The 22,381-nt window shown below is 37.9% G+C and overlaps 1 protein-coding gene across 1 annotated transcript in view; it reads left to right on the forward strand.

Annotated features, from left to right (window-relative positions):
• Positions 1–22,381, forward strand: part of LOC103738844 (sperm-associated antigen 17) — a 155,046-nt gene that overhangs the window by 119,600 nt on the left and 13,065 nt on the right. Inside the window, exons 18-20 of the mRNA XM_029566386.1 lie at positions 2,068–2,222; positions 13,101–13,276; positions 14,313–14,404. Coding sequence (XP_029422246.1) covers positions 2,068–2,222; positions 13,101–13,276; positions 14,313–14,404 — 423 coding nt within the window. The remainder of the gene's footprint in view (positions 1–2,067; positions 2,223–13,100; positions 13,277–14,312; positions 14,405–22,381) is intronic.

The following is a 22,381-nucleotide window of genomic DNA, read 5'->3' on the forward strand; positions in this document are numbered from 1 at the left end:
GATGGTAGCACTAATTTCTGCAATCCCTCCAGGGATGTGATACTTTTTTTGGTTCACTATTTTCCCTGGCAGAGGCAATTCCAGTGGTTTCCATTTGGCCTTTCCAACCATAATAGCCCTCACTCCACAGGTCAGGGAACCAATGTGGGGATTCTGCCAATTCCTAAGTATATCTGTCCTAATTATACATTCTGGTACTGGGGAAATAAACACAGGATGAGTTCAGGGACCCTCTGGACCCACTGTCAGTCGGACTTCAGCCAAAACTCCATTTATCACCTGGACCTCCATAAGCCCCTACTTTAACTGGAGGGCCACAATGCTTTTTAGGATCTCCTGGAATCAGTGTCAACTCATAACCAGTATCCAATAGGCCACGGAATGAATGTCTGATTATTTCCTTTGGTATCCAATACAGTTACTCTAGTGAAAGGCCGCAGGTCCCTCTGGGGAAGGATGGGTGAGAGGCAAACAGCATAACTCTTTGGTACTGTGACAAAGTCCTTCCTCAAGGGCACCCGGCCTTCCCTTCATTCAAGGGGTTCTGGGTCTGTAAACTGTCTCAAGTCTGGAAATTGGTTGACTGAGCTAGACTCTATTGCTACGATCCAATACTAACTTCCTGTCATTTGTCCTAGAGCTTTTCTGCTTATACAGATCAAGTAAAAACTTAGTAGGCTTCTTATGTATGTGATCCCTGAAAACACCAAGATTGATTAGCCAGTACCACAGGTCCATTCGAGTCATGCCATTGTATTGTTTTGCCTTTGCTGCCCATTACGATAAGTATGCTCACCTTGTCTTTGGTAATTCAGTACTGCCACCTGACCCCTACTCTGAGGTCCTGTTACACCTATTGTATTTACATTTAATTTATGCAATTGAGCAGCAGCATCTCCAACTGTAAGATTCGGCATAAGGAAAAGAGCAAAAACAAAGCTCTTCAAACGTTCTGGTGTCTCTCTCAGTACTGTCTACAGCAGCAAGACAAACTCACCAGCGAGAGAGAAGGCAAGCCGCAAAAAGCCCCGCGTTCTTTGTTGCCTTGGTCTTTTATACCGGCTGCCATCAGAAGGTAACGCCCACATTTAGGGTATATCTTCCGGCTTTAGATGATCCAATCAAAAAGATCTCTTTCATTTCAGTTAATCCCAGATCCAATCAAGTTGACACCCAGGATTAGCCACCACAAGGGCAAATCACAACAGCACCTCTTATAAAGGCCACTCACTTCATTTCATTGTAATGCACATTCTGCACCTGAAGGCACAGCATGGAACATGGAGCAGAGAAGTCAGAGCTAGAAGACTGGTGTGAGTCCTGGCACCAGAACTTGCAAACTCGTTTCTTTGGGCAAGACTTTTGTTATGCTGGGAAATGAGACCTCTGTATATTTAAACTGGAAAAAATATTGTTAGCTGTTATCTTAATCTGTTCAATCTGGCATAACCAAATACTGCAGGCCAAAAAGCTTAAACAACAGAAATTCACTGTCATGGAATTTTAGAGTTAGGAAAACCAAATCCAAGTACTAGTATGGCAGTGTGGTTGGGTTCTGATGAGAGCCCACCCCTTGACAGAGAGCTACAGAGGAGAGAAAGCAAGATCTGATTTCTCAGGACACTAATCCTATTGTGGGAGTCCCACCCTCACAACACCCCTAAAACCCCACCTCCAAATACTGCCACACTAAAGGTCAGAGTGTCAGTATGTGAACTTGGAGCAGGCTGGGAACAGCCTGGAATATGTACCTATTTATCAGGCATCCTTAATGGTGATGAGATGATCCAGATGGAAGGGTAGAACAACATTATCCATCCACGGTTATGAAGAAGACTTTTAGCAAATGTCTCTACCCCTGGAGCCTACTATTTGTTTTTCTCTAAGAGTTATTGAAATGTTGCACAAAATGTATTATCTCTTATGATCTCATTTTCTAGTAGTTAGGAAAGAATCCCATGGGAATCCAAAGTTGACCAACAATGTAGAAATGAGAGGAAGGAAAAGGGACCCAGGCTCTGTTTCCAGGATAAAAAGACTCAACAATACAATTATTTTGATTTTCAGGTTCTACAAGAAGCTCATTATCAGTATCAGTGTGTTGATTCTTATTACCACACTCAAGACAATTCTTTACTGTTAGTTTTTCATAATCCAATGAATACCCAACGCCTACACTGTGAATATTGGAACACTGCTCTTCACTCCAATGTTGGATTCAGGTAACTTAGATAATTCAGCTAATTAAACAGTAGCTTGAGTTAGCTACTTGGGTTTTAGTTCCTTAGTGTAAACTAGGTGTTTCAACTCAATGAGAACATTTTGTAGTGCCATGTTTGGATTTAGCTCATTAAATTAAATATATTTTCAGACACTGTGTTAAGAATTAAAGCTATACCATTAAGAGTGAACATCATTCTTGCCCTCACGAAAGGTAGTGAAAATGCTAACAAAGTATATGTTATCCTGCCCTCTCTTCCATGATGTTCCCTCCCTGAGCCTTGTTTAGGGGTTGCATTATAGATGTATCAATTGGGGCTGGGTACCCCACCATCACTTATCTCTGTATTTTGAACAGTTGTGGAACTTTGTAGTAATTTCCATCTAATGCAAAAAGAAGCATTTTTGGTGAGTGATGAGAGCTACATTTATCTGTGAATATAAGAAAGGTATTTGGAATACAGCAAGAAAGTGTTCACTTAGGAAAGTGGAAGCAGTAGTTTCTCCCCTTGGGTCTATGACCTCTCCAGGAGCCAGTAATCTAAGTTCCCAGTACCAGGCATGAATTGCTTCCTATTGAGTGGGCCTTAAGTCCAATTAGGCAGTGTTATTTGTTACCCCCAAAATAAAAGTGCTACTACTGCACCATTAAGGATATTTTGCTGGGTCGGTCATTGTTCAGATTCATAGGTTTTATGCCTGGGTATGACTATTGATCGTTTTTCTTCCTTGGCAGCTTGCACAGCACCTTCCAATGCCATGAGGGCTCGTCCTCAGGGAGGAAACTTGTAGGTCAGCAAATTTGAAGACCACTACAAGTGAAATGATTCTAGCAGACATAGAACATTCTATTCAATGGCAGTGGTGTACATGTTTTCTTTTCCTCAAGTGCACATGGAATAGTTTAAGACATGGACCATAAAACAAGTCTTAAGACATTTTTAAAAAATCATGGTAGGAAAATAAAAATTAATTGTAAGAGAAAAATTACATTGCATAGAAAGGAAAATATGCATCCAAACAACAGAAAGGTAAAGAAAAAATTTAAATGTCTCGAGACAAACAAAATTGGAAGCACAACATGCCAAATCCTATGAGACATATGAAAGCCAGGTCTATGTAGGAAGTTTACAGCAATAAGCAGCCACATGGTGGGAGAGTACCATGTGCTAATGGACAGTGGGTGGGAGGGTACCATGTGCTAATGGACTCCACCACTGGAACTCCAAACACCTCTCAAATAGGAATCCTAATTTATATCTCAAAGAACTTGAGAGGGACAAAATAGGTCTAAAGTCAAGAGAGGAAGAAAACAAGAAAGATAGAAGCAGAAATAAAGAAATAGAAACTAGAAAAACAATAGAAAAATTAACAAATCTATGTTGTTTGGGTTTTTCTCTTTTTTTCTTTTTTTCTTTTTTTTGAGATTTAAAAAAAAAAATAAAACCTGGCTGTTTTTTAACAAGGCAAGAAAAGGACAGAAGATTAAAATAAATGAAATCAGAAATGAAGAGAAGACATTATAACTGACACAAAAATACTTTAAAAGACTACTTTTAAACAATTGTGCACTTGGCTAGAGAGATGGCTCAGCAGTTAAGAGCGCTGACTGTTACAGAGGACCTGGTTTTGATTCCCAGCACCCAAATGGTGGCTAACAACCATCCATAACTCCAGTTCCAGGGGAATTCAACTTCTTCTGACCTCCCTGGGCATTGCATGACATGACAAGGGTGCACTTACACACATGCAGGCAAAACAACCATACACATAAAATAAATAAATAAATAAATAAATAAATAACAACTATGCACCAACAAATTGAATAAGAAAAGAAATAAAGATCTTTGTATAAATATACACTACTCAGCTCACTAATACTAAATCATGAAGAAAGGTTTTTTAAAAAATAAAAACTGAACAGGGGCTGGAGAGATGGCTCAGCAGTTAGGAGCACTGACTGCTCTTACAGAGGACCTGGGTTCAATTCCCAACACCCACATGGAGGCTGCAAAACATCCTTAACTCCAGTTCCAGGGGAATCCAAAGCCCTCTTCTGACTTCCACAGCATGGCACAACATGGGTGCACTCACATACATGCAGGCAACACACTCATACACATAAAATAAAAATATTAAAATATTTTTTAACTGAACATATTAATGAGTAAGGACACTGAATCAGTAATCGTAAACATCTCAACAAAGATCAGAAGCCATGTTCTTTGTTAGTGAATTCTACTAAACATGTAAAGAATTAACAACAAGCTTCCTCACATTTAAAAAATAAAATGAAGAGAAGAGAATACTTCCAGCCTCATTTGATAAGGCCAGCATTGTATCAGTACCAAAACGAGACAACAGCACCCCCACAAAGGAAAGGACGGGTCTTCCTTCATGGTGAAAGAACACAAATGTAAGCATCATCAACAGAACACCAGAAAGCAGAAATAGTAACAAATACAAACCAAACTATTTGCAAGCCAACAGCACATTAAAAGTATTCATCATGCTCAAATGAGAACTATCCCTGGGGTGCAAGGATAGCTCAGCAGACACAAATGGGTACATGTAATCACTGTATTACAAAATGAAAGGTGAAAATCTCATGATCATCTCACTAAGTGCAGAAAATTAAGATGACAACATTCAACGTCTTTTCATGAGAACACTCTCAGAAAGTTAGCTTAAATGAAATCTAGCCCAGCGTAACAATAAGGGCATGTGAGAAGCCCCAAGTTAACATCGCACTAATGCTGAAAAGCTGAAGACTTGTCTAAGATTAGGAACAAGACAAAGGTGCCCATTCTCACCACTCAACCTAATGCTGTAACTCCTAGACGAGCAGATGGGCAAACGAGAGAAACCAAAGGCTCCCATGTTAGACAGGAAGAAATATTTTTATTTCTGTTTATTGAGAAGATAATAAATAGAAAATCCTAAAGACCCCAAATAAACAAACAAACAGACAAATGACCCTGCTGTTAGCCACTAATGAACTCAGAGATATTGTAGGATACAAAACATATAAAAATTAGTTATGTTTTGATATATTGGCAAAGAGCATACAGGAAAGAATATAAGAAAGCAATCCTGAGCTGGAGGGATGGCTCAGTGGTTAAGAGCACTGAGTGTTCCTGCAGAGGATCCAGGTTTAGTTCCCAGCACCCACCTGACAGCTACCAACAGTCCATAACTCCTGTTCCAGGAGGTCCAATGCCCTCTTCTGATCTCTGTGGGCATTATATGCATGTGGTGCACTTACATACGTACAGGCAAAACATTCACACACATGAAATAAAAACAAATAAAAATTTCAAAAAGAAAGCAACCTCTTTTATCATAAGATCAATAAGAATAAAATACTTTGAAATAAATAAAAATAAGGGGTGAAGTATCTATATAATTAAAACTATAAAATACAGATAGATGGAAAGATATTCCATGTTTTGGGGTTTTAAAATTGTTAAAATGTCCATACTACCCAAAGTGATCTAAAATTCATGTCAGTCCCAATCAAAATCATAATTTCTTACAAAATATATAAAACAATCCTAAAATGTGTATAGAGGCCAAGAAGATCCCATATTTATTTTCAAAGAAAAGAACAAATCTAAAGAACAAACATATTATTTCAAAATATATCACAAATATGCAGTTATTAAAACAGTGTGATGCTAGCATAAAGACAGACCAGTAGAGCAGATAAAAGAGCACCAAGATAATTCTTCGTGAGTGGACTTGACCACCTCCGATAAGGGGGCCAAGAATATAAAACTGGAAAAAGATCATCTCTTCAAGGAATGATGGTGAGAAATCTGAATATCAAGTGTAATAGAAAGAAATTGGGCTCCTGGCTTTAAGTGCTCTAGCCACAAAAAAAAAAAGTGAGATAATGTATATGTTAATTGGGCCAGGTTGGCTATTCACAGAGTTTACGCATTCCAGAGCAACTTGATGTAAATGATAAACTAACATGATCTTATTTGCCAATTGAAAATAATTTAAAAGTACATTGGATTCCTATCTCACATTATACACTAAATCAACTCAATGTGGCATAAAGACTTAATCATAAGACCCTCTGGCATGTGATTACAGCAATTTTTTTGGATTTGAAACCAAAAGCATAAGCAACAAAACCAAAAATAGATGTGTATTGTGCATTTTTAAATGAACAAAACCAGTTGCAATTTCTTTACTTTCCACCCAAGTAACAGAAGCATAATAGAATGCTTCAATTTTATATATAGTATTCAATTCTGAGTTAATATTATTGTCTTAGATTTTAGTTGAACTTTGATGTTTTCCGATTCAAAAATTAGCTGCTTTCCTTTGTTATTAACACATTTTTTATTTTATTTCATCTTTGGTGATAAAAATCAGAGCTTTGCTTACTTAAAAGATTTATATTTTGACCTTGTTCATGGAAAATAATCTGCTTAAGTATGTGGTATTTTAATGATAGTAAAATTCTCCTTAGCACATTCAAGAAAACAACCCCACTGTCTTCTGGAGCCCTTTGAGGTGGTGAAGAGGTGAAGCCAGGTCTTCATAGAAATGTTGGGATGTGCTGTGTACAGGCAAAGATGACTGTGGTCCCCTGTTCTAATGCTTAACAAGGCTCTAAATCATTGCTGATAATGAATGTCCACACAGGGAAACCCGAGGCAACCAAGAGAAGAGTTGTGAAAAATTGGAGGATAGCAACCTGAAATCATAGTTTTAGCTGCATTTGTGTGAACCCTAAGAAACTGTTACAAAAATGTACTGTTTCCAAAAGGAAAATATACAGCTGTCAATGGAAGCAAGAACTAAAGAGGATCCAAAGAGCCAAACTCAAAATCAATATGCACACACATGCTTTCAATAAAGAAAAGACATGCCTTCCCTGCCCCCTTCACTAAGGAAAAAAAAAATGTTTGGCTACATTTTTCTTGAACTATCATAAATCAACAGATAAAATTATCTAGATTTTATAACTCATTAAAATAGACCAGTTATTCATATCTATAAACATTTCATCACTTAAGAATCTGCTTTATAAAATGTATTCTGTAATTTACTTCTCAGTGTTTTTTTATGTTGTTCTCTCAAATATCTCTTAGAGATAAATCAGTGTTACGGTAGCCACATGAAATAAATAGGTTGCTGTGTTTGCTTTTTATGAACTGGGTCTCCAATGTAAGATTGATGATCAGTGAAAATTAATGAGATGCACACAATATAGTCGCCTTTAATGTAACTCCATGTTTACTTAGTTTTATTAAGAATCCAGAGGTGGAAACAGGATCACTGACATCTCCATCTCACCAGCAGGCTGAGTAGCAATCCCAGCAGATAGCATCTGTCTTCCTGATTGCATACGTGGAAGATGAGCACCAAAGTATCATGTGATCTTCCCCATACAAACCCTGGCAGCCTTAATTTCCCACTGAGACTACGTACCACCTCTGAGAGGCTTACTGAGGGCACAAGTCCATAGACCTGGGTTTCACAGAACACGAGACAGTCACAGTATGCCAAAATGCTCTTAAATCTAGTTTCCAAAAACTCAATAACATGGTATGGTGTCAGAAGGTGACATAATCATTTTCCAAGGTCAGATTGATACCTTTTTTATGAAGTGTGTCCACACCTGTTGCTAACCTTTTATTTATGTATATAGTATCTTGTCTGGGATAGTAAGTATCCATCTTAAGAAGGATGATAAGACATTACGTGGAAAAGAATTCAGAGCCAGTGACGATTCCTAGAGTTTAAAGGACAAACCTGCACAAGGAGACAGATGGTCACGTGCTGGGATTGCCTGTGCTTTCAGTACTTCTAAAGCAAATCTATTCTGGTTTTCAAATTCTTCATTAAATTTTGGTAATTTACATTTTTCTGGGGATTAATACACAACATCTAGACTTAGGCAGAGTATTCTCACGATAAATATCAATTCTTTTTTAATATTGTTTTTATTTTACATATATGAATATTTTGCCTGCATGTATGTAAATGCACCTGTGTCGTGCAATGCCCATGGAGATGAGAAGAGGGCATCGGATCCCCTGGAACTGGAGTTACAGACTGTTGTTAGCCACCATGTGAATGCTAGGATTTGAACCCAGGTCCTCTGTGAGAGCAGCCAGTGCTCTTGACCACTAAGCCACCTCTCCAGCCCCCATTTTCTGATAAGGATATAATTATGCCTGTCATTAAAACAATGGATGTCTGCATTCTTTTAGTATCCCAAACAGAGTTCATTTGTGTGTATAACTTTATTTTTGAATCTGTAACTTTAAACAATATGATAAACTGTCTGTCTGTATTGTATATGACAACATTAATAGAAAGGTAAGTTGAGCTAATAAAGCGGGCATTGTTTTTCCTATATCAAAAAAATCTGTCTTTGGTCAGCACCTCAGACATAGGACAGCTACTCACAGAATTTCCCCAGAAACTCCAGCCACCTACACTCAGGCTCTTCTGCATTGTTTTGTAACTGCATTTCTTCTGAATAATAGTCTGAAATTTTTAACAATTTTAATAACAATTTTAAAGATATTATAAAAAATTGATCCACTTGCTTTTATTTTCATTAATAATGTGGCTTCATTCTTACCATTTAATGTTACAAATATATTTCTATTTTACTATTCATCTCTTATTTTTTAGTAGGTGGAATTTTCTTTTTTCTCTCTCTTTATGTATCATCAGCTTTTATTTTAGTTTTTATTTTTTTTAACAGAGCATAGGGTAGTGGTTTATTTACAGAAGAGTGGATAGCCCCCATTTATGGCCGTGCCATTAAAGTCCACACTCAAATACAGATCCTGTGACCCCCCAACAGCCGAACAAAATTGTGAGAGAGGTGCCTCTCGGTGTTTTCAGCTTATATATCCTTTTCCCCTCCCCCCACATGCAGCTAAGGTCAACTGGTTGGGGGGGAGGGTAACTGACTCCCCCTTCGACTCCTTGATGAGAGTTGAAGGAGCTGTGACTATTACTTGCTGGCATAGTGATCAGAGGACATTTCCACTTAGCACTCCACCCCTTCCTCTGGCTCTTACATTCTTTCCATCAATCTCTTCCACAAGAGTCCCTGAGCCTTGGAGAGGGGTGGTAGGTGTGGAATGATCTTCCTCCTGTTGTGGCAAGGCACTGAACTTTCAGGTCTCTACATCATCTGTTTTCCATGGGCTGTTGGCCAGTTTGAGTGGGATTCCATCTACATAGCAAGAAGCAAGAACATCTAAACAGTGACTGCTATAATAACTTAGCCTATGGGTGTAAACACAATGCTTGGTCAGTACTTTAGCAGGTACATCATTTCCATCTAACAAAGGAACTGCAGTGACTTCCCACTGGGGCCTATATTCTCCCCTGCCACAGGGGGTGGCCAGGTCTACAGTACCAGATGCGTGTTTCACCCCTAGGAGCAGGCATTATATCCAATCGAAAATTTGCTGGCTATACATACACTGGATGCTTCACTATTGCACCAACAGGAATATCTTGTTTGGTATGTTGATAGTGCAACACGCAGGGTCCGTTGTTGAGCGGAATCATAGGGGACAATTCTCCCCCAGTCATCTGCATGTTGCTTTTTGGCACCATAAAAGCCCCCCATCCAATGGCAGGGAGTTTCCAGCTTAGTCCAAGCTTGATTTCTTCTTCTCCTGTGCTCACATCATGCAGTGTCTTCAGCAATAGTTTTTCCGTCCACTTCCAGTGTACAACCAACATTATTGGCAATGGCTTTTATTGTTTGGGGAACCTCTAGTGACCCTCAGGCCAACAGCTCATAAGCCCTGGGATTTTCATTTAACAACCATATTGCTTTTGGAAGGGCTTTCTTCCATCCCTCTAGGGTTCCTTCTGTGCTTAAGGCTTTTTTTTTTTTTATTGTGTATCTGGAAAAATTTTCCCCCTTTATTCCCATAGTTCTTTGTATAGTCCTCCTTCCCCTCCCCCCACCTTCCTCTTTAATTACCCCCTTTTTGCATATTTCCCCCTTAATAACACCTTTATCCTACTATTCTTCTCTCTCATGTTATAGATGGAATTTTCTTAGTTCATTCTTAGTATGTGCTCTGTAAAATACATAATTTGCCAGGCTTGGTAGTGCACACCTTTTAATCCCAGCACTTGGGAGGCAGGGGTAGGTGGATCTTTGTGAGACTGAGGCCAGCCCAGGCCTGGTTTACATAACAAGTTTCAGGCCAGCAGGGACTACATATATTCTTTTAGAAATTATACATACTCTTTCAAGTCACATACTTAAACATTCTGTATGGTATCTAGAGTTAATAAGTATTAATATCTTTCTTTAAAGTACTAAAAATATATAGTACTTTCACACCTAACAAACCCTCTCCCATTTCGAAATGATCAAGAAACTTTGTTTCCAACTGTAAAGTTACAGCTTTTAATCACAAGAAGCATAGCTGCTGTTTACGTGATAGGTAAATTGTTTCTTGACTGTTTTATTTACATCCAATATTGTCATCTCTACTTTTTAAAAATACAACTGGAATACATTTGGGAGTAATTGATTTACTGAATATCTGTAGTTAATAAACTTCCTGAGCCATTGTATGCTTTATTCTTTAACCTTTCTTTAATAGTAGCTTCGATTCGTTTGAGTCTATATTTCCTAATTGTAGATACTTGTAAGGATTCAAAATTTCTTAGGTGTATGACTTTTGTTTGCATGTATGTAAGTGCACCTGTGTCATGAAATGCCCACCGAGGCCAGAAGAGGGCATCAGATCCTCTGGAACTGGAGTTATGGATGTTTGTCAGCCACCATCTGGATGCTGAGAACTGAACCCCAGTCCTCTAGAAGATCAGCCAGTGTTCTTAACTGCTAAGCCATCTCTCCAGACCCCCAAGAGTTCTACTTTTTAATTGTGTGTATGCATGTTCATGTGAGTGCATGTGTGTGAGGGTATGTATAGGTGTGCCTATACTTGTATGCATGTGCATGTGAAATCCAGAATAAACTTTAGAGGCCTGAGATTAGAAGCAGGAAGCCCAGTTAGAGAACACTGTGGCAGTCCTCACTAGACAGGATAGTGAATTAGACTAGGACAAGGACAGGAAAGGAGGAGGGGAGAGATTTGACTTTGAAGACACTATAAATATTATCTTATTTAAAGTAACTTTAGATCATTTTAACTTCCTAACAGATTGGAAAAGGAATGTAAGAATGTAGCAATAGTTAAGAATAATCAGGGTGTTGTTTGCTTCCCCAGCTGGCAGTGTGACTAGCAACCTAACACATGCAGCAGCGGCAACAGAACACAGGGAGTTTGCTTGGAGATGGAGCTGTCTGTTACCTTCTAAATGAAGGTGCTAAGTGCTATAATTCACAATCTACAACTTCCACTCTATGTACTGAGAAAGAATCAAGGGCCATAAAGGTGGCTCAGTGGGTAAAGGTGATCACTGCTGTGCCTGAGGAACTGAGTTTGATCCACACGACTCATGGTAGAAGGAGAGAACAGAAAACTGACGTGATTTGCACAAATTGTCTCCTGCCTGCCACATACACACTGTGGCACAAATATGTCAGGGGGTGGGAGGGAGGGAGAGAGAGTAAATAAATGAATAAATAGAATCAAAATTGTGAAGCATTGTGAAAATCAAAGGAAGCTCTGAAGAATTCTAAACATACAATGTATCTAGCTTTATTTTTTCAAATGTTAAGCCTTACTTTCACATAATTTAAAAGTAGATAATATTGGGCTGGAGAGATGGCTCAGCAGTCAAGAACACTAGCTGTTCTTGCAGAAGAGCCGGGTTCGAGTCCCAGCACCCACATGGCAGCTAACAACTGTATGTAACTCCATTTTTAGGGGATCCGACAGCCTCTTCTGTCCTCTGCGGGCATTACACGACACAGTTTGCACTTACCTACATGCAAGAAATATACACAGACACATAAAAATAATAAAATATTTTTAAGTAGATAATATTTACTGTCAAGAATAAATGTTTCCATTTACTTCTGTGGGGAGCACTCTTTAGACAATCATATAAATTTATTAAGATTTAATTTTAAAATACAATAATTAGGGGCTGGAGATATGACTCAGCAGTTAAGAGCACTGGCTACTTTTCCAGAGGACCCAGGTTCAGTTCCCAGTACCCATAGGGAAACTGCTAACTCCAGGTCCAGAGATTCCAGCGTCCTCTTCTGGCCTCTGAAGGTCTTGCATGAATGTGATGCACTTACATACATGTAGGCAAAGCATTCATACACATAAAATAAAAATAAATACATCAAAAAATATTTTAAAGAAAATACATTAATTAGCACAAACATGAATAGATTTGGGAGCAAGCATGACCAACTTGGTAAGCAGCAGCTTGTTAGTGGAACTCGAACATGTGAGCAGCTGAGGGAATAGCATTTATGAGGTGGATGTTCCCATAGCTGGCAAGCTTTATAGCATCACTAGAGGACTTTATTTAATTGAGTGACTCTAGTCGCTGGTGGCCAATTAAAAGAATTTTTTAAGGTGTTGTAAACCTGTCCTAAAAAGACATTATATTGTATCTTGTATATTGAATGTCCCAAAACAGAGTTGAGAGCAACTTTCTCGGCTGTCGCTGCCTCTTCCTTGGTGTTATCAAAATCTATCCGTAGTCCTTCACTTCAGTGGAAAGACCTCATTTTCAGACTTCACATTTTCAATCTGTGAATGGAAAGGGGCAGTTTTGGGATGTTCACTGGATACCTGCATCTGAGCACTTTGTCACTTGGCAGTTTAGAATCATTTCATTTCAGTTTTGGGCAGTTCACTCAGAGCTGGCACCTGAAGTACTCACTCATGGGCTTTAACAATGAGTCTCATGTCCCGTCTTCTTGTCCTTGTGTTGCCTAGGAATTATCTGGAACTTGTTGCAAAGTCTATTCAGGACTGGACCACAGAAGAAGAGGCTAAGTATCAAGAAGCTAAAATGGCTGAGGAGGTCAGCAAGACCAGGGCTGAACTAGAGCTGAAAACCTCTACTGCCAAAATTTCTTCTAGTAAAATCTTTTCCCTCAAAAAATCTAAAAGTAAGTCACCAGTGCATGATACACCTAGAATAAGGTCCAAACATATTCTCCCATCTCTTACTTTCGTCAAGACTGAATAACCCAAAATTTTAAAAAGTTCTCAAAAAAATTCCCATGACTTCGCTTTCTCTAATAAATGGAACTACTGCATTCCAAATGTGATGACATGGCACCTGAGTGGGACACTGGAATATTTGTCCCAATTCCACCTCCTATCAAATCCTGGAAGATCTCATCTATTACAAAGATCAAATATGATGAGTCAGAGAAACACCAATTGTCATTATTGGTAGGATCGGTGGGTTCAGCTTTCTAAATTTGTTCACAATGTGTGAGGTAAAGTCAGAGTTACTGGGTCTCAGCAGGATAATTATAGATTCCAACCGCAATGAAATCATGACCCTTCTTAGAATAACAAACCTAAGAGTCCCAGGATTACCTGGGGTTAGGAAGCTAGAGATAAAGGGAAAGGGGTTTCTTAGGGGTTTCCCACACGGACTTGACCAGATCTTGGCTCTATGTATATTTTTGTTTTACTTAATTTTTAGGTCTTCGCTAATTTCTTGGACTTTGAATCCATGAAGGAAGAGAGAAGAAGGCAACAAAGAATGCAAACTAAATTTTTATGATAGTTGTTTAATAAATGAGATAAAACAGGAAGTTCATCTGGAAAATAGAAATATTTACAGAATTTGTAGAAAAGAAACTCTCTCTGCTGATAATATTCGTTACTTAAGAGAGCTAAAATTAAAAGATATTTCATAATGGAGTCAAGGTGTGAAATTTCCAAAGCGTTTGCAACCAGAGGAGTTTGTGTATGGCCTGACTCTAGAGTAAAACCTAAACCAAACTGATAAGGAATCTTTTGGTATCTACCAAAATAATTGTATTGTCAATAGCTCAGCTTCATCCTAGTGGAGTCAAGAGAAAACCTAGGCTGATAGTCTCTGAGGTCTCCTCTAGCACAGAGATTTGAGTCTTCCATGATATCTTACTTAACAGCATTCCTAAGAATTTTAACTATCTCTGATCTTAGGTAGCAAAGTGATCAGCAAAACAGAGATACCAGAACAAGAAAAAGAGAAAGAGGAAGAAAAGATTCCTTTCGTTTTAGAAGGCTCTCTCAAGGTAATCCAAGAAAAGACATATGTCATTGGTGAATCACAAATCCAAAAATAGCTTGTGATACAGAGTTCATGTTAATAATAGGAAATGATATTTTTAACTAAAACCTCAGAAATCATTGAAACAGCAATGAAAGATTGTCTCTCCACAGTTACCCCTCCACCATATGATGAATCTTTAAGAGAATTTGTGCCTTACTTATTTTTACATAACTGAAATCAGGAGCAGTGGCTCGTTCATGGCTGTTTATTCTTTATTTTGGTTGCAAATGTTTGCTTTTGTTTGAATATTTGCATTTAAACTTTTAATTATAAAACTAACATATGCTTTTGTAGTCATTCAAGATTATTTTCCTGAACTACATCCCAAGTCTCTGGGATAAGAAATACTAAAGTTTGGTAAGTTCTGTATTCAGACAAGCACATATGCACACATGCATACAAGTATTTACTTGCTTATATGTAGGAGTAGGTTTGCTCAGGTTTGGGACTTCTACCCTTTGGCATGTCACACTCCCAGAGTGTGGATGCATTCACAAACCCAGATCTCTCCAAATCATGTGGTTTTGAGGTTTTTGTGGAAGTTTCATCATGTAGGTATGATCGGTTATTAATTCCATCTACAGCCTCTTTCTTGTCCTCAAAGGTGGGGGGAATGGAGGGCTAAGATACTGAAAGTTCCAAGATTATAACCTGGGTTTGACCTTTCTGATGACCAGCTTCTACCCCATCCTGAAACTATCTAAGAGTTTGCCAACAGTTGCCTCACTAGAAAAAAAAGACACCCCTATCACTCATGAAATTCCGGGGGATTTAAGAGTTCTGTGCCAGGATCCAGGAACGAACACCAAATATCTGGTTCTTATTATACCATAATATTATAGTTTCTATTAAACTCAGTTGTTTCTTATCTGAAAATGGCTTTATTTTGTTCCTATTCATTAAACATAGTTTTCGTTTATCAAATTCTTGGTTGACTTTTTATTTCCTGATAGCACTCTCAAAACATTAGTCTACACTCTCCTTGCTGACCTCATAGCTGTTAATAAATTGTCAATCTGATTTTACATTCTTTTTGGACAGTTTATCTTTTCTCTTTAGCCACTTTGAAAATATTCTGTGATACTCTGGTAAACATTTAGCAGTCACTCTTTACAAAAACAAACGTGGATAAATGTGCATATATAACTTTACAGTAAATGTTACCGATAGTACATTTTGTTTACATTTTGTATATAACAGCATACAAATAATGATAAATCCTATAATAGTCTTTAATGCAAAGTCCATTTAGCAAATTGATTCTTAAAATATGCTTTCATTGTCTTTCCCAAATTCTTGCATCCTTTCCCAACCCTTGGTTGCAATTGACAAATAAACATATCTCCAATACGGATGCTGCTTAATATTTTCATTTATGTGGACAAGACAAAATTGTAACAGCAAAAGAGCATGCCCTCCTCATTGTTCAGTGATTGAGTCAAGATGGAGAATGTGCGTGTAGGAAGACTTTCATCAGTGCTATGCTAGTTATAGTGTAGTGGCTACAGGCACCACGTACCTCAGTTTGATCTTTATTACTAACAATCTGCCCATTATTTTTAGTATAGAAAATCAATAATCAATATCTGGTTTGTAGCATTTGCTGACCTGTAGTGTAAATTTTCCAACAGTAGCTAACAAGTCACCAGCGTGACATCGTAATGCTGAGTGGGAAACAGTGGGGACACAGACACCGTTGTACAACATAGTGTTTCCATATACAACACAAATAATAGCAAACTGTAATGCAATGGTTATGAGTTGATGAATATGAATTTTGGTTGCCTTTATATATAGCATTATATTTAAATTGCATTTATATCACCTTTTTAAATTTTTTAATTAAAATTTTGTGTATTTCATACAGAACATCTCAATCAACCTTAATCCATCTTTATACCCCCTTCCTCACTGGCACCCTCCCATAGCCTCCCCCCCCATTAAATTCATACATTCTGTCATTTCTGTTAAGGCCTATTGTGTCAAGTTAGTGTCCCCAGATGTTCCTCAGTGCAAGCTCCTCTACTGAGGTCAAGTCAGCCTACCTAAATTCCCTCACTTTAGGGACATCAGCTCTTCCTCACCCAGCAATAATCAGATACAAATATTCCTTCAACTAAGATTGGGGTCTGCTGTCCTTTTCCCCAGTTCTGTACTGGGTTTTTGTCTGCGTGAGTTTGTATGGGTCTTGTGCATGCTGACACCATTGCTGTAGGTTCCCATGAGCAGGGTCCCAGGAGATTGTAGGACTCTATTTCTGTATGGTCATGAACCTCCACCCGGGTTCTTACAGTCGTTCCACCCCCTCTTCAGCAATGGTCCCTGAGGTCCCAGGGGTGGGTGAAGTTTAGTATAGGAGTCCTGTCTAAGAACCAGTATTCTACGGATTCTAATTCTCTATGCTTTGACCATTTGTGACCTTTTGTGTTCCTGGCCCTCTGCTGCATAAGGGAGCTTCATTAATGAGAATTGAGAGATGCATTAGTGTCTTCTTTATCCTTGTTCTATGTTCCATGAGCTTTAGGTGTAGCTGTTGCATTGTAGATGTGCCACTTAGGCTTGGGTAATTCATAGACAATGTCTGTGTGTGACCAGTTGTGGTACTTGGTAATGGCCTCCATCTGGTGCAAAAGAAGTTTCTTTGATGAGTGGTGACTGGGATATTTGTCTGTAAATATAAGAATACATATTTTGTACATAGCAAGAAATTACATTAGTCTAGGTATGTGACAGTCTTGGGGATTTCTCTAAAATCTATGGCCTCTCCAGCCATGTATATTTGACTATGTTTACAGTACCACACATGAGTTTCTTCCCATTGAGTGGACTTTTAGGCCAATTCGGTAGCCGTAAGATTGTCCCCAAGATAAAAATGCCACTACTGCACAAATGTTGTATGTTGTGCAGGTCATTGATGTGATTATTTGGTCTTGAAGCTGGCGTTGGACGATCAGTTGATGTTCTTACTCAGAACCTTGTGTAGTGCTCTCCAAAGCTATGAGAGCTAGCCTTCAGGGGAAATGGCTTCCAGGTCAGTTTCAGCTTCACTGCTCCAAATACTGTATCTGAAGTATGTTCTGTCTTCAGCAGTAGGGTCTTACCTTCAAGTTCTGGGAGGGAATCAAGGACTGTGGCAATAACCTGTGCAATTTGGGGAGTGTTTTGGACAACCCTGGCCAACAACTCAAAAGAAAGTTATCTCTTGTCTGGCACTGTTTCTTGTTATGTGGCCTTGAGCTATACACATGGACTCATGTAGAGATATTGTATGTGTGATTTATCATTAGGTTGTTGGACTAGTATGATTCCCTCTGGTTTTCATAAAACTAGTCAGGCATTATTTCTCTCTCTCTCTCTTTCTTCCCCCCACCCCCCATCTAACCCTTCCACCATGGCTTGCCCCATTTAAAGTGTCCCCATTTTCCCCTTCTCCCTTGATAATACCAGTCTCCTATGGTCCCACCTCTCTTGAACTGCATCTTTCTCTTTATCCCTAAAGTTCCTTATATAATCCTCCCTATCTCATCCCATTTAAATACCCCCATTTTTATCCATTTTTCCCTTAGGAACACCTACCTCCTACTGTTCTTCTCTCTCAGCTTCCTTCTTTCCCTTTACCTCCCTGTTGCTTTTCATTATTCTGTTTTCTACAGTTACATCTGGATACATACAGATTAGGATTTGGTACTAGAATTCACATATGAGGGAAAACATATGTAGTTTGTTTTCCTGAGTCTGTGTTACTTCTCTTAGTATAACAGTTTCTAGTTCCATCCATTTACCTGCAAATTTCATTATTTCGTCCTTCTTTACTGTTGAGTAGAACTCCACTGTGCAAATGTACCACATTTTCATTATCCACTTGTCAGTTGTGGGACCCTTAAGTTGTTTCCATCTCTTAGCTGTTATAAAAAGAGCAGCAACAATCATGGATGTAAAAGTCTCTCTGAAATAGGATGAGTCCTTTGGATATATGCCAAAGAGTGGTATAACTGGGTCATATGGTAGGTTCATTTTTAGTTTTTTAAGTGTTCTCTACACTGCTTTCCATAGGGGTTGAACAGGTTTGCAATCGCACCAGCAGTGGATGAATGTTGCCCTTTCCCCACATCCTCTCCAGCATTTGATATCATTGGTTCTCTTGATCTTAGCCACTCTGACTGGCAAAAGATGAAATCTTAAAGTGGTTTAAATTTGCATTTCCCTAATTACTAACAATGTTTCCTAGCCATCTTTATTTCTTCTTTTGAGAACTCTCTGTTCAGATCCTTAACCCATCTTTTAATTGGTTCACTTGCTTTCTTTATTCTTTGTTTTTTGAGTTCTTTATATATACTGGATATTAACCCTCTGTCAGATGTGTCACTGGTGAAAATTTTCTCCCACTCCATGGGTTTTCTCTTCACTTCCTTGGTTGTTTCTTTTGCTGTACAGAACTTTTTAGTTTAATGAGGTCCCACTTGTTGATTCTCGACTTTAATTCCTGAGCAGTTGATGTCCTATTTAGAAAGTCCTTTCCTACATGTATATCTTGTAGGTTACTGCCAATATTTTCTTCTAACAGTTTTAGAGTTTCAGGTTTCACATGGAGGTCTTTGATCCATTTGGAGTTGACTTTTGTGCAAGGTGAAAAATAAGGGTCTAGTTTCATTATTCTACAGGTGGAGACCCAGTTTTGCCAGCACCATTTAATGAAGATACTGTCTTTCCTCCAGTGAATGAATGCTCTTGGCCCATTTGTCAAATAACAGGTGGCTCAAATTGCATGTGCTCAAGTTTGGGTCTTCGGTTATGTTCTGTTGATCTATGTGTCTATTTTCGTTCCAGTACCATGCTGTTTTTATGACTATAGCTCTGTAATACAGTTCAAAATCTGGTTTAGTAATCCCCCCAGCATTGCTCTTTGTGCTGAGGATTCTTTGGCTATCCAAGGTCTTTGGGGCTTCCATATGAATTTGGAGATGTTTTTTTCTAATTCTGTGAAGAATGTCATGGGGATTTTGATTGGCATTGCATTGAATCTACAAATGGCTTTTGATAGCATGGTCATTTTCATAATATTAATTCTTCCAATCCATGAGCATGGGAGGTCCTTCCATCTTCTGGTGTCTTCCTCAATCTCTTTTTTAAAGATTTAAATTTTTCACTGTAGAGATCTTTAATGCCTTGGTTGGGTTTATTCTGAGATTTTTTTTTTGAGGCTTCTGTTAATGGGAGCATTTCCCTGTATTCTTTCTCCAATTGCTTGTTATCAGTATATAGAAAGGCTACTGATTTTTGTAATTAATTTTATAACCTGTCACTTTACTGAAAGTGTTAATCATTTCTAGGCATTTTCTGGTGGAATTTTTGGGATCTCTTAGGTATAATATCATACCATATGCAAAAAGGGATAATTTGATCTCTTCTTTTCCAATTAGTACTCCTTTAATTTCCTTCTCTTGTCTTATTGCTCTAGAAAGAGTTTTAAGCACTATTAAAAAGGAGTGGAGATAGTGGACAGCCTTGTCTGGTTCCTGATTTTAATGGGAATGCTTCCAGTTTTTCTCCATTTAAAATGATGTTGGCTGTGGGTTTGTTTATATAGGTATATAGCTTTAATTATGTTGAGGTATGTTCCCTCCATTCTAATTCCCTCTAGGACTTTAAACATAAATGCATACTGAATTTTGTCAAAGACCTTCTCTGCATCTATTGAGACAACCATGTGGTTTTTGTCTTTGAGTCCATTTATATGATTTATGACACTTACTGACTTACATGTATTGAACCATTTTTGCACCTCTGAAATAAGCCAACTTGATCATGGTAGATGATCTTTTTGATGTGCGTCTGTATGTGGTTTGCAAATATTTTGTTGAGAATATTTGCATCTCTTCATTAAAGATATGGGTCTATAGTTTTCTTTTTTGGTTGTATCTTTACCTGGTTTTTGGTATTACAGTGATGCTGGCTTCATAAAAGGAATTTGGGAGTACTCCCTCTGTTTCTGTCTTTTTGAATAATTGAAGTAATTTTGCATATAAATCTTCTTTAAATGTCTAGTAGAATTTTGTTGTGAATCCATCTGGGTCTGGGCATTTTTTAGTTGGGAGGTTTGTACTACTGTTTCAATTTCCTTTATATTATGAGTCTATTTAAGCTGTTGATCTCTTCTTGGTTTAGCTTTGGTGACTCCCACAATTTTAGATATTCATCCATTTCTTTTATATTTTCAAATTTAATAAAGTATAGGTTTTAAAGTATTCCCTTGTAATGGTCTGGATCTTTTGGGTGTCTGTTGTGATGTTTCCCCTTTCATCTCTGATTTTGTTTATTTGGATTTGCTCTTTCTTTTGGTTAACTGGGCTAAAGGTCTGTCTATCTTGTTTAGCATTTCAAAGAACCAGCTCTTGAATTCATTAATTCTCTGTATTGTTCTCTTTATTTCTATTTCATTAATTTCTGCTCTGATTTTTGTTATTTCTTCTGGTCTACTGGGTTGGGGTTTCATTTGTTGTTGCCTTTCAAGAGTCTTGAGTTGCAATGTTAATTCATTTATTTGAGTTCTTTTTGATTTTTTTAATGTAGGCACTTAGAATTATAAACATCCCTCATAGGACTTCTTTTAAAGTGTCCCAGAGATTTTGTTGTGTTTTATTGTCCTTTTTGTTTAATTCCAGAATACTTTTATTTCTTTCTTAATTTCTCCTTTGACCCATTCATCATTCAGGAGTATGTTGTTTAATCTCCTTGTGTTCATGTAGTTACTAAGGCTTCTTCCAGTGTTGATTTTAAGCTTTATTGCATTGTGGTCTGATGGAATGCATGTAATTATTTCAATCTTTTTGTATTTGTTGAGGTTTATTTTATTCCCTAATTTGTGGTTGATTTTGGAGAAAGTTCCAAGGAGTCCTGAATAGAAAGTATATTCTTTGGTGATTGGGTGGAATATTTGGTAGATGACTGTTAGGTCCATTTGATGTATGATATTGTTTAATTCAAATGGCTCTCTGTTTATTCTTTGTCCAGTTAACCTGTCTAATTGAAACAGTAGGGTATTAAACTCCCCTGTTATTAGTGTTTTGAGATTAATTTGGGTCTTAAAGTCCTTGTAGTACTGTTTTTATGAAGTTGGGTGCACCATAGTTTGGTACATACGTGTTCACAATTGTGTTATCTCTTGGTTAATTGTTCCTTTGATCAGAATGAAGTGGCCCTCTTTATCTTTTCTTATTAGTTTCAGTTTGAAGTCTATTTTGTCATATTAGAATTGCAATTCCTGCTTGTTTCTTACTGCCATTGTTTGGATTTTTTTTCCATCCTTTCATCTTAAGGTAGTGCCTGTCCTTGAAGGTGAGATGGGTTTCTTGAAGACAATAAAAAGAGGTATTTTGTTTCTTAATCCATTCAACTAGCCTGTGTCTTTTGACTGGGGAGTTCAATCCATTGATATATAAAGTTATGTTTGAAAGATGTGTATTAGTTCCCGTCCTTTTAATTTCTGTTTGCTTTCTTGGTCTAACTTTGTGTTTCCACAGTTATACCTTCATTTAGTTTTTTTCTGTTGCCTCTTGGGTATAGTCATTCCTTCAGTTCCTTGTATTACTTCAAGAACTCTCTGAAGGGCTGGTTTTGTGGACATGAATTCTTTCAGCCTATTCATCTTGTGGAAGATTTTTCTTTCCCCTTCAACTATGGTAGACATTTTTGCTAAGTAAATTACTCTGGATTGGCATCTATGGTCATTTAGAACTGGGAATACTTTGGTCCAGGCTCTTCTGCCTTTCATAGTTTGCACTGAAAAGTCAGCTGTAATTCTGATGAACTTTCCTTTACATGGAACTTGTTGATTTTCTTTTTCAGCTTCAAGTATTCTGTCTTTATTCTGTATATTTAGTGTTTTGGGATTTTTTGGGGGGGGGTTCTTTTTGAGACAGGGTCTCCCTGTAGCCCCAGC

Source organism: Nannospalax galili, unplaced genomic scaffold (genome assembly GCF_000622305.1).
Source record: "Nannospalax galili isolate Female #2095 unplaced genomic scaffold, S.galili_v1.0 scaffold239, whole genome shotgun sequence".
In the NCBI taxonomy this organism is placed as follows: Eukaryota; Metazoa; Chordata; class Mammalia; order Rodentia; family Spalacidae; genus Nannospalax; species Nannospalax galili.